The sequence below is a fragment of the Drosophila busckii genome, chromosome 3L (assembly GCF_011750605.1).
Source record: "Drosophila busckii strain San Diego stock center, stock number 13000-0081.31 chromosome 3L, ASM1175060v1, whole genome shotgun sequence".
Classification (NCBI taxonomy): Eukaryota; Metazoa; Arthropoda; class Insecta; order Diptera; family Drosophilidae; genus Drosophila; species Drosophila busckii.
Window position 1 is genome coordinate 12,513,057 of NC_046606.1, and position 12,018 is coordinate 12,525,074.

At 41.6% G+C, this 12,018-nt stretch overlaps 1 protein-coding gene across 1 annotated transcript in view; it reads left to right on the forward strand.

Moving 5' to 3' along the window:
• Positions 1-1,333: 1,333 nt before the first annotated feature.
• The window catches only part of LOC108597923, a 37,167-nt gene continuing 26,482 nt past the window's right edge, over positions 1,334-12,018 (forward strand). Inside the window, 1 exon segment of the mRNA XM_033293528.1 lies at positions 1,334-1,535. Within this exon segment, the coding sequence (XP_033149419.1) occupies positions 1,334-1,535 (202 nt within the window).

The window sequence follows — 12,018 nt, forward strand, 5'->3', positions numbered from 1 at the left end:
CGCCGCTGCTGGTTTACAGCTTCATGGACAAATTGAACGAGCATCTGGTCTGCTGCACCGAGTGCAATCCAATGGAGGCATTTATAAACAACTGCGATCAGAAGAAGAAATCGCAGCCCGCCTGCAGGGCCAAACCTAGAGCCAAGCCCAGCTGCAGAGTCAAGTCCAAGCCCAGCTGCAGGCCCCAGCCCAGCTGCAGGTCCAAGCGCAAGGTTAGCAGCTGCAAGAAGAAGATGCCGAGCTGTCGGGCCAAGCCCAAAAAGCGTTCGTGTAAGCCCAAGAAACGCGCCTGTGCGCCCAAGCGCAAGAAGCGCTGCGGAGCTTAATCAGCAGCAGCGCTGCTTTTGAAAATGATTTGGTGGCATTAATTAATGCTATGTTTAAATTAAAGTGAATTACGCTCAGTAAATAAAATGCAAGTTCAAAGCAAAGCGCAGCTTGTAATACTTCAATTGAATGTGGACTTCAAGTGAAATTGAAGATGGCATGTCAAGGGCCAAGCCACCCACTGTTGCCTTCGTTACCTTTGAGCCACTGTGCGCAGCTTGAAATGAAAACTAAACAAATGTCGCTTGAGCGTTTTGTTCGCTTTCTCTACGCAATTTATGCACGTTTGACAGCTTTGTTGATTTAGAGCACAAATTGCAAATTGTATGCTGTGCAATTGTTGAAAGAATTGCGTATACGCTTCGTATTACAAAATGGCTGCCAGTTGCTATTATATTGTTGAGCTGGCATTGGCCTTAGTCGACGGCAGACACACAGACGCTTTGCTTTGAATTATGACAAGCAGGCACACTGAAATGGAAAGCACCACACACACATATACACACACACGCACACACATAGGGGCGCACAAAAGTTGGCTAAAGGGTTGAACGTTTGTTGGTTTCATTTTGTAAACATTCCGAGCAGATTAGAGCTTAATAATTTAATTGCATTGAATTGAATTGAGTTGGGCGCCTAAGCTGGCCCAAATGCGCACTAATTGCTGCCATAATTGTTATTAACTTGTTAAGTAATTGCTTACAAATTTATGAATTGCAAATAATATTTGTTTGCTCTGCAGCGCATTCAACAGTCTGCTATGGCCGCAAAACTTTGTTTACATTTATGTTTTATGCTCGTTGCGTTGCCACAAGCACATTAACCCAACTCACTTTCGCATAATGAAATTTGAACGAGGCGACGAGACAAAATTTATGAGTTTCACCATTTAAGTCAGACAATGGAAAATCATTTTTCATGGCAGCACGACAAAAATGTTCGCAATGCTGTTAATTATTTTGTAAGCTATTAACCGAGCAGCAAAGCGAGTGAGAGCGCGAGCGCGATGCTTAAGACAGTTTGCTGCAACAATTTGTGGCGCATGTTGCAGTTGCGCGCTGTCACATTGTCCGCTGTTGCAGCTGGACCGCTCTGGCGCCATTTAGAAGCCGCATTAATCAATTTTACCGTCGCTGCAACAGCCAGCAGCAGCAGCAAGTCGCAGCACGCGAAACTGAAAGCTGCCTCCAGGACCAGCAGACATTCATGTAAATTATTAAAGCAGTAGCCAATGGCAATGGCTGGGTCTAACTGCTGGCTGCTCCTGCTGCTGCGTCGTTTAGTTGTGTGGTGTAGTTTTTGGTCCGGCGCCAGTTAAAAACTTAATTAAAACCATAACAAAGCAGCAGCCAACCAACATTTTGTTAGCCCATAAAAAACAAGTCTAAAAATAAAACTTGGCTTGGCTTCGACAAATATCTTGGCGCTAAAAACAATTTATATATATGAGTGTGTGTGTGTGTGTGTGGTAAACATTTTCATTTGCACACATGGTCGGCATTGGGTTTGCAATTAAAGTGAAAATTGCAAAACGAAAACGTTTTGGGTGCATTACTCAATGGGAGGTCCGGCTAGAACAAGCGCTTAGCTGGCTTTGTGCATGGTAAATTTAATTAACACACACACACACACGCACACACACAAGTGCAAGTGACAAAAAAGCAACAAGAAAAAAATGAGTGGATAAGAGTTTTTGACGAGGCGACAATGCACAAGAGCAAAAAGTGAGCAACAGCTAGCAACTGATGCAGCTTCCGCTTTGGCTTGTCTGCTAATTCAGCGCCTGTTGCAGAAGAAGCAGCAGCAACAGCAGCAGCAGCAGGATGCATTAGCCCAGCCAGCCTTTGTCTCAGCTTTGTCATTGTTGTTGCTGCTGCTGCTGCTGCACAACTTTTGCTTTAATGAATGTCAACTTTGGTGTAAGTTTAACTGCTTGTCCTGTTCAAAAGTTTGCAGCTCGCAAATGCAAAATATTCCGCAGCTAGTATTGCTGTTGCTGTTGCCTTAAAATTAATCAGCTGAAAGTTTTTGATCAAGTTTTATGGCGCAATTATGGCAACGATGTGCAATTGGTAGCATTTAAAGTGTTGCCGCGCGTTTCAATCAACAGCAAGAGCAACAGCAACAGCAACAGCATTATGAGCATTAATTAAAAGCCATACTTCGTTTTATGTGCAGCCAACAATAGCCATAAGCTCTTAGCTTGGCAATAAAAATGTTTGCCAGGCGCTGAGGAAGCAGTAAACACACAAAGCTCAGCAGAGTGCAGAGCAAAAATTGTGAAAAATTGCACAAAACGAAAATATAGAGAGCAGCAAGCAAAAGCAACAAACGCAATTTTGAACTAAGCTGTATGGCAGCTTCAATACTCTAACTGACAAAATTCTAATTTACGCACTTAAGCTGCTTAAATATCAAATTCAATGGCATAGCCAGCAATTATGTACATAAATAAAAAATAAATGTATTTTAACTTGGCAGCGTAACAGTCGATGGAATCGAATTGCAGTTGGCGTAAGGCAAGGCACGAAAGCAAACTAATAACTTCTGAAATATTTGCAAACTGCCAGACAAAGAAAGCAAATCCATAGCGCATAGTGCTGACTGATGTTCATAATTGCTATAAAAATGAACTACGCGCAGACAGCAGCTCAGAGTTTATTTCAAAAAGTTTATTATTGCACAAATTAAAAATAGTTTACATAACGTTAAAACTGTCAAAACTTAAAGCGACTTAACACAACTCAAATTGTTACGTTCAACTGCTTTCTAATGAAGTGTAACCTTTTTGCTAACAACTTTACAGCTATATAAAGTCAATGTGGCACGCTGGCCACGAGTCTGCAACAGCAACACACAAATTGCAGCTGTTCAAAATTAAATCGTCTTTCATTATTTATACGCTGTGATTTTTCAGCACCAGCAGCAACCAAACTGTAGTCCCAGCTGAACAAGCTGTTCAGCACGGCGAATAACCTCCCCCAACCCCAACCCCAACCCCACACAGACTGTACATTGACTATCTGTTAGTTGGTCCAAATATTTGCAGCGTTGAACGGTTTTCATTGAACTTTTATGAACATTTGACGATTTCGATTTTCAAAACTCAATATTTACACATGCCACCGCCCACTGCCACGCCCACTTTAGTGCTACGGCAGTCGGTGCTCACAGTTTATTGGATGTGCAGTTAACCAAAATAAATCGCATATCGGCGTACGATGGCAGCCGCTTAAGCCGCTTAGCGTGGCAAAAAAAATTACTCATACGTCAAGTGGTACGGCAATTGAAAAATAGATTTAAGCATTATATGCCCACGTATATATTTATATGCTTCAGCTGCAGCTTCTGCTGCGCTGTTTGTTTGGCAGTTGAGTTGACCCAGTTAAGAGTGGCGGCATCTTTAGCTTGCATAAGCCGCTGCTGCTCCACTTTGTGGGCAGTTTTTGTACGCTAGCAACCAAAACAGCGCCTGTCATTTTCAATTTGGCTAATCGACACACTCGGCCCACATTGTGTGGCGCAATTGTTGCCGAGAGACGAGAAAGACAGTCACGTGGCTTGTTTGGCAAGCAGCGCTGCAGTGACCCACATAGAAAGCCAAAAACTAAAACCACAAGCAAAACTAATATTGAGTTCAAAAAACAAAAAAAAAAGCTACACGAATTTCAAATGGCCAAGCTGCGGCTGCAGTTTGCTAGCTTTTTGGCTTACATAAAGGCCGCAGCGTCGACCACAAGCGTTAATTGAAAAGTGAAAGCCGCCAGGCAGCAACAATTTCACTTTGCCTTAGATAACAGCCAAGTTATCTATAAATAGAGTAATTGGTTGCTGGGGTTGGGGCGCAACGTCGACTATAACTCAACTAATTCGACGAGCAGCCAATTTGAAGCCAATTGCGAATGTGAATAGCAAAAAGTTTTTAACAACTCGACAACTATGTAAGTGAGTGAGTGGCAGCAACAACAACTGCAACTGCAACTGCAACTGCCACTGTAGCTGCATTGACAGCAACAATACGCCGCACACACAAATAAAAAATAGAAATGGTTGCAGCAAAGAAAATTGCTTGCGCACTGAAATTGAATTATTTGTTGGGTGACTGAAATTGCGCTGCGAAATTCGCTTACAAAACTCGCATCAAATAACTTGCAACTGCAACAGCAACAAACGTCACTTCAACAGCCATTGTTTGGCCTCTCACATGTCTCTCTCTCTCTCTCTCTCTCTCTGTATTTGTGTGTGTGTGCATATTTCAAAACTAACAACAGTTGTTGTTGTTGCTGTTGCTGCTGACGCTTTTGTGCGCCGCCAGCCAAATAGCTGCACAAAAAAGCGCATTTTTCTTCTTTTTTATTTTTGTGGACGCGCGTTAAACTCGCAGCGCAGCCACTGAAATTGATTAGCGATAAGGCCAGCCAGGATAATGGACTTTTGTTGCTGCAGCTGCAAACAAAAAGGAAGCAACAACAACAACAAATCGAAAGTAACAGCGCGTAATATATATGGCCTGCAGGGCCAAAGATCGGGAATTGGCAAAATCAAAGAACTAAAAGCGAACGGCAAACATATTGCAACGTGGCAAAGGAAAGGCGATTATGGTTAGCATATAGAGTGGAAGTTGCAAGCCAGAGATAGAGCGAAGATAAGAGAAAAGTATGCAGCAGCAGCAGCTGCTGTGATTCGCGTATTAGTGCAAATTCAAAAAACGTGTAGCTTGAAATGAAAATTGAAATTTGCTTTTGATTACTTTTCAATTTGGTAAGCGACTTTGGCTACTAAGCGTATACTTAATAGACAACTAGGGTGCACTACCACTTACTCCATTAACGTTTTTAATTTGCTGCTAGCTTTACAATTATTTATTAATATAAAACAGCCACTCTTGCTAGTTGAATTTCCACTTAAGTTTGGATTTCAATTTAAACTCTAATTGGTTAGCATGCGTATACTTAATACAAACTGTTTGCCTTTGAGCTACACCTGACGCTGCCCCAGCCCCTAGTCAAGCAGCTAGCAAAGCGTATAATTTGCAATGTTCCTTTTATTTTATTGCGTTTAATGAGCTTAATCCTTTGCTGACCCGCGCAGAAAATGTTGCTAGCGTGCGGGGTGAGGGGTGTGCGCTCGTAATTATGCCGCCAGCACATGTAGTCATTGGTTCAGTGGTCAGTGGCCACATGAGCTGCGTGCTCAAGTGCAAAAGATTCGCCAGGATTAGTTCATGCCAAAGCAAACACAAAGAGCTTTGGAGTTTTGGTAATTTGTAGCTCATTACACACAATGGAAGTTAGAGCTCTGGCTCTATCTGTCTGTGTGTGTGTGTGAGTGAACTTCCGTTTGCATAAAATGGCAGCAGCTGAGGCAAAGAAATTAATAAAAAACAAGCTAGCGCAGAATCTAATAAAACATGTTTTAAAAATGAAGCTAAAGCAAGTGAAGTGGCATTAAGCGCAGCGCATAGACAGTGTGAGAGAGAGAGAGGGAGTGTGAGCGAGCGAGAGAGAGAGAGCAGCGTGTTTAACGAGCCATTTGCTGCTTTGGCGCTGAACTTGCTAATTGAATTACAGTCGCGCTCAGCAGGATGTGGAATGTGAGGGAGCAACAGTAGCAGCAGCAGTAGCAGTCGCTGCAACAACAAAGCCGTTAAGGCAGCAAACTTGCGAGTTACGAATTGCGGGTGTCCTCTAAACGCTTTGGCATGCCGCATGCCTTCGGCGCAGAGTTTTGCCCGCAGGATTCAATTAAGTGTAAGTACGCCCAGCATACAAACAAGCCTAGAGTATGAGCGAGGGTGTGCGCCTGTGTCTATGTGTGTGTGTGTGTGTTTTATCAAAGGCGCTAATAAATTCGAGTGCGAACAGACAAAAGCGCTTCAACAATTTCCACTCATGTCGCGTCTAATGAGCAACTTGGCAAACTTCTCTCCTCGTTGCCGTCCTTGCTATCAACTAGCAACTGGCAACTTGCAACAATAGATAGCGCTGCCCCTAGGCGTTGCCACAGCTGTTATGATAAGACGCCACGCCATGTCGTTTGATGTGAGTTTAGCTTTAAGAACATCTGGAGTAGCAAAAAACTTTAAGCAAACTTGACTTGTGTGCGCTGTTTGTTTGTTGCTTTAATTTAATGGAGAGTCAAGGAAAAAATAAATAAAGAGCAGCCATACTTAGTATATTGAATTTAATATTTTATTTCAATCCCCAAGTTTATAATAGGCTAAAATAGAAATGATGAAAGCTACTCTCTGTGTTCAGGACAGGCATAATCCAGACAGAGTCCTCCCAAGGGCCCATGTGGCAAATCGTTAGCAAGAGTTTGTGCCTTTGAAACTTAAACTATTGCAAAAGGAATTAAATTCATTGCCGCATTGCATTGCATTTGCTTTCAGCTCGGATTAAAAAGCGAACAAATCATAGAATTTGCCAAGCATTTGGCTGCGTATTAAAACCATTTCGAACTAACTGCAAATAGCAAATTCACTTTAATGTCTGGCACATCAAATTTATTTTGCTCTGTGAACTTTGCTTTGGCTGTCCATCCATCATTTGCTGTGAGTTGATAAAAATCAAACGTCAGTTGTGCCACACCCACAAGAGCGAAACTATAATAAAGCAAAGTGACGCAGTTGTTTATGCGTTACCGCCCCCCCACCCACAGCCCACCCCGCCTAGGCAAGCAGACATTACGCAACTTGAATGTCGTTAGTCGCGAGTTGTATTTAATCGATGGCGCACTGAAAGTTGTTAATGGAATTAAATTATCCACACATCAGAAACTTTTAATTGGTTATTTGCAATTGTTTGGAAACAAATGATTTATTTCTACACTCGCTCGCTTGTTATTGCTGATTGTTATTTGCTGTTTGCCAATTGGCAGCTGCGCTTTCAATTTCATTTTGTAGAAATTCTATCAACTGCCTGTCACAAAAAATGGCAAAATTGCAAAAATTGTTGGCCAAGTGCTGAAAAGCTATGCTCGGGCTATTTTCATTATTAAATTCCAAAAAGCGCTGCAAGCCAATTCGACAACTGGCAGTTGGTGCCTGACATTTGGCTTTGGCTCGTTGAACTTTTCTCTCTGCTCAACTGAAATGTGAAACCAAAAAGCAAAAGACAAACATGAGACTGAGAGAAAGCAATCAGCGTGTAAATTGTTATTGATAAGCCGTCTACATTTGTGTGTGTGTGTGTGTGTTTTTATTGCTCAAGGATATGCTCTGTGTCTATGACAATCATAGTTGCCAGCTTGCAAAATTGTAAAGAGCCTAAAAATAAACAAATTACATTGTATTAAAGCTTAAATTGTATATAAATACTAAGCACGTGGCGTATGCGTAATTTTATTTATAGCCAGCTAAAAATACAACGCAGCAGCAACAGAATGTAAACAAATCTCAATGTGCTGCAGCAGCAGCAGCAACAGTGTGTGATTGGCATAAAGCAAATGCGCCTGCGCCGCCAACGTGTTGGCCAACTGTTGTCAAACTGTTACCAGTATTTCAGACACAGTCAGGCCAAACGCAAAGGCAAAAGCAAAGGCAACAGCAAAAGCAATTGCTGTTGTTCTTAACAGCGCCTCACAGTCACATGCTCTGGCACAGTTGCGAGCTCGCAGTTTCAGCTTCAGTTTAGTTTTGGCAGCGAGCGCAGTACAACGTTGTGGGGCAAGCAACGGACGCAAGCAACGTAACGTGACAGTTAATGCGGCAGTGAAGCGAAAAGTATTACAAGCACATCGGTGTGTAAGCGTGTGTGTGTGTGTGAATTAATGTTTTAGTTAAGCTGTGAAGTTAAGTGCATTAAATTGTGAGTAAATTGCCAGCGCATTGTGTTCAAACATTTTTTGTAGCGCGCTTAAAAATCAATGAAAAGCGAAAGTGAAAGCAGCAGCACGCACACAAATACAGATACACACACACACAGCCACAGGCACACGCATACAAATACAAATACAGTTATACAGCTACAGCTGCTCAGATAAAACGTAACGTGAAGCTGACTGAAACGAGCTGAGAGTGAGAGCGAGAGCAAGCGCACAATTTTTTGACGTCATTAATTTGTGAGTGTGCGTGTGCGTGTGAGTATAACTGTATGCTTGTGCGTCTATGTGTATTGAAGTGTTAGATTTACAAAATTAGCTTTGGCAATTTAGCAGCAAGCTGAACAAGAACAACAACAACAACAACAACAACAATTGGCAACTGAATGAGCACGTAACATGTGGCAAGGCACACACAAATGTGTTGCATAACCTGCAGGCGCAGCGAGACGATACTCGTGACTTATATACACACACACACACACACACACATACAGAGCAGTGCAAGCTGAATGTCCTTGAACGCTTTGCAACAAAATGTGCTAGACACAAACGTTGGCTGTGGTTATGTACTCACTCACTCAGTTAGTCAGTCACTCAGTTCGTCAGCCAGTCAGCAGTTCAGTCAGTTCAGTCGCTGCGGCTGTCCCCGCATTGCCGTGTTAGCTTGTGTTTATCTTTTGGCTGAGCATAAGCAAGAATTCACGGCACGCCAACTTTCACAACAAACTCAGCATATGCTGTCATTTCTTTCGGTTTTTTTTTTATAGTTTTGCTTTTCTAGGTCAACTAGCATGCTTTTTTTTAGGGTTAAAGGTTACGCTTGCAGTTGCAGTTGCATTTTGGCTATGGCCTGTTTGCGTAATTGGGTTGCGCGCACAGCAGCGAGTCCTTGAACTGCTTTACAATTGCAGGCAGCTTTAAGTTTCTTCCTTTCTGGCTACACATTGCGTATACGCATTATCAGTTGAACCTTTTATCGTGTTATCGGCAAAACTTAATGTGCCGCACAGCTTTTTGGACAGCAATGTTATTTATGTGTGCCGCAACCCTTTGAAGTGCGTTTGGGCCTTGCTGGCCAGACCATTAGCCAAATTGCCTAAAAGACACAAAATACTTTAAATTATTCAAATGCGTAGCCACAGAGAAACTGGCAAAAGCGCAAACAATTCCACATAAAACAAATACTCAAGCAACGCTGCCACGCCCCAATGGGCCCCATAAATCTTGCTTAGCGCCTACACAGACCTTTTTCGTATTTTTATTTCCGTTCGCCATATTTGCGGTGGCAAAAGGTTCGCAGTAGTTTAAGCACTGCTGTTGCCTATATAGCATTTTAATTATTTTAAATTGAGTAAATAGTAAAATGCTTTACAAGCACAAAGAGCCGTGCGATATAAATAAATTGCTAATGCTGGCAATTTTCTTATTTATGCAGCGCATATTCAGTTATTCAACGGCAGCTCAAGCGTGTTATTTTTAAATTAATATGCCCCCCTCCCATGAATATTATTTAAAAGAGCTTGCATACTTTTTTGTTATTATTAAAATAAACGCCATAAATATTTAATAAAGCACTGCAGCAAAATTTTTTTAATATTTAACTGGAATTTTACGCACAGACGCTCACAATAAATTTTTGCACATTACTCGTGTGCGTAAGAATATTAACGCTTTAATTGGAAGTGCAATTTAATCGTAGTAACTACTGCAATTTTATGCGGAAGTGTGGAATGTCATTTTAAATTATTTTTACGTGTATGATGCGCGTTAGTTTGGAACAGGGACGTAGTACATAAAAAATGTTTAAAGTTCAGTGCTTGGTTTGAGAGGCAATTTTAGTTGGCAAAAGTTTCATATTTATGGATGGCTGTCTTAAAGATAACTATATGTATTTATGGCTTAAACTTTCTAAAATGAAAGCGCTTAAACAAGCTTACAAATTTTAATTTATTTTGTCAATTTTAAGCAACATAAATTTGTATGCCAATAAAAAACGAAATAAGCTGTAAGCTTTTAAAGCAAGTACTTATAGAAATAATAAATATTAATCATTATAAGTTTTAATTAATTAAAAAGTAGCGTCGCGTACATTTTATTTGAAAGAAGTTACGCTGTTATGTATTCTTACAGAATATGTAACGAGTTTTACATTTTATGTTAAAGTACAGAACTGATCGCAAATATCGAGTTAAGTCCCATCGCTAGCGATCCCAGTCAGTTGTTTTGGTTTAGAGTTTAATTAAAAACAAACCATATGGAATAAATCAAATGTGACACTTAATTTAAATGCCAATTCGAATTAGTAGTTAGCGAGTGTTTACTGTATTGGCATGCATATTGATAACGCCTATTGCATTATAAAGCCAAAGAAATTTATAGCCTTGCCTGGTGCAGCCAATACCAAAAATAAATGCATTAAAATTATAATAAATATTGAATTTGTGTGCGTGTGTGTGTGTGTGTGTGTGCACTTATCATTTATGCTGCCAGCGGCAATGTATACATTTTGCAAATAAATTGTGCATATTTAAGTGACAATCACAAAAGCAGCAACGACAAATTGCCGCAACATAAAGTGCACAACTAGGCAACGCAATTTTCGCTATCTGTGTTTACATCTACGCGTGTGTGTGTGTATGCGTGAGTGTATTGGTGTATCTATAACAAATATGTTTTGTGTTTAAATTAGCTTCACCCGAAATTGAAAGCAAATCAACAATTTGTGACAACGACAACAAGCAAACAAACAAAGCAATGCGCTACTACTAAGCGTAGGCGTGATAAATAAAACAACAAAACCGAGCATTGAGCACTGCATGGCGCATTAGGTAAGTGCATTGTTTAACTAACTGCTTATAGCACTTTTGCTCAGTCAATTGAATATGCAATGTAAACATTGCGTATATGCAATAAACATTTCTGCCATTCACTCAATTGCGCCAACAGCAACAACAACAACAAGAAAAGAAGAAAAGCTACAATCGAGCGCATTAAGCTTAAATACCACACAGAAAATCAAACTGCCAGACGGACGGACCTGAGGCATGTTGCTCAAAATGTTGTAAGCATACTATTTCTGAAATTGAATTGCTTTGGCAAACTATCGTAGAGTTACAGTGTCTGGGGAGCGAGCGCTGGGACAACAAGCCTGTCAGACCTGTCAGTTGCGCAATATGCAGAGCTTTCATTGATACGCCTGGCTGCCCGGCCATGTTTATTGCATATCAATTAGACAGCAGCCCACAATTGGCCCAAGGAGCGCTTGTCCGGGCGCCTAAACTGACTTGCCAATTTACGAAAGTTGCTGCCAATCCCAGTGGCAGCAGCAGCTGCAGGCCGCTCGGCACAGACAACTCTAACAGAGAACTTATAAAGGCTGCAGGATCTATTCGTGTGTGTGTGTGTTGCAGCTGGGCCTGTCAAAATCAACTCGAGCGTGGCCATAATTTGCACGCCAAATGAGTTCAAGTAGAGACTCTGTGTGTGTGGCAAGTCGATGCCACGCCCACTTTTGTCACCACTGCTCCGCACGTGCGCGCAATTAAAAAATGCAGCTTGCGGTTGCTGGCCAAAGTTGGCATCACACTTTAGTCGCAGCTGCTCCACTGACACACAAAAGCGAATAGTCAACACCCGTGAAGGGAATGATGATGGGGGGGAGGGGGGGGGGGCCGGGGGCTGTTGCAACTGTGGGCGCATTCGTTTCGTTGCGCCTTTTCAGTTTAATTTGCAGTCTGTTTTTGCTCGCATTGCTGTAATTAAATTAATGCTCAACTGACAAAGCGCTTTGAAAGCCACGCGGCGTATACGCAATTTCGCCCACGCTAAACAAAATGACAAACTATGCACCAGCAAACAATGCAACTG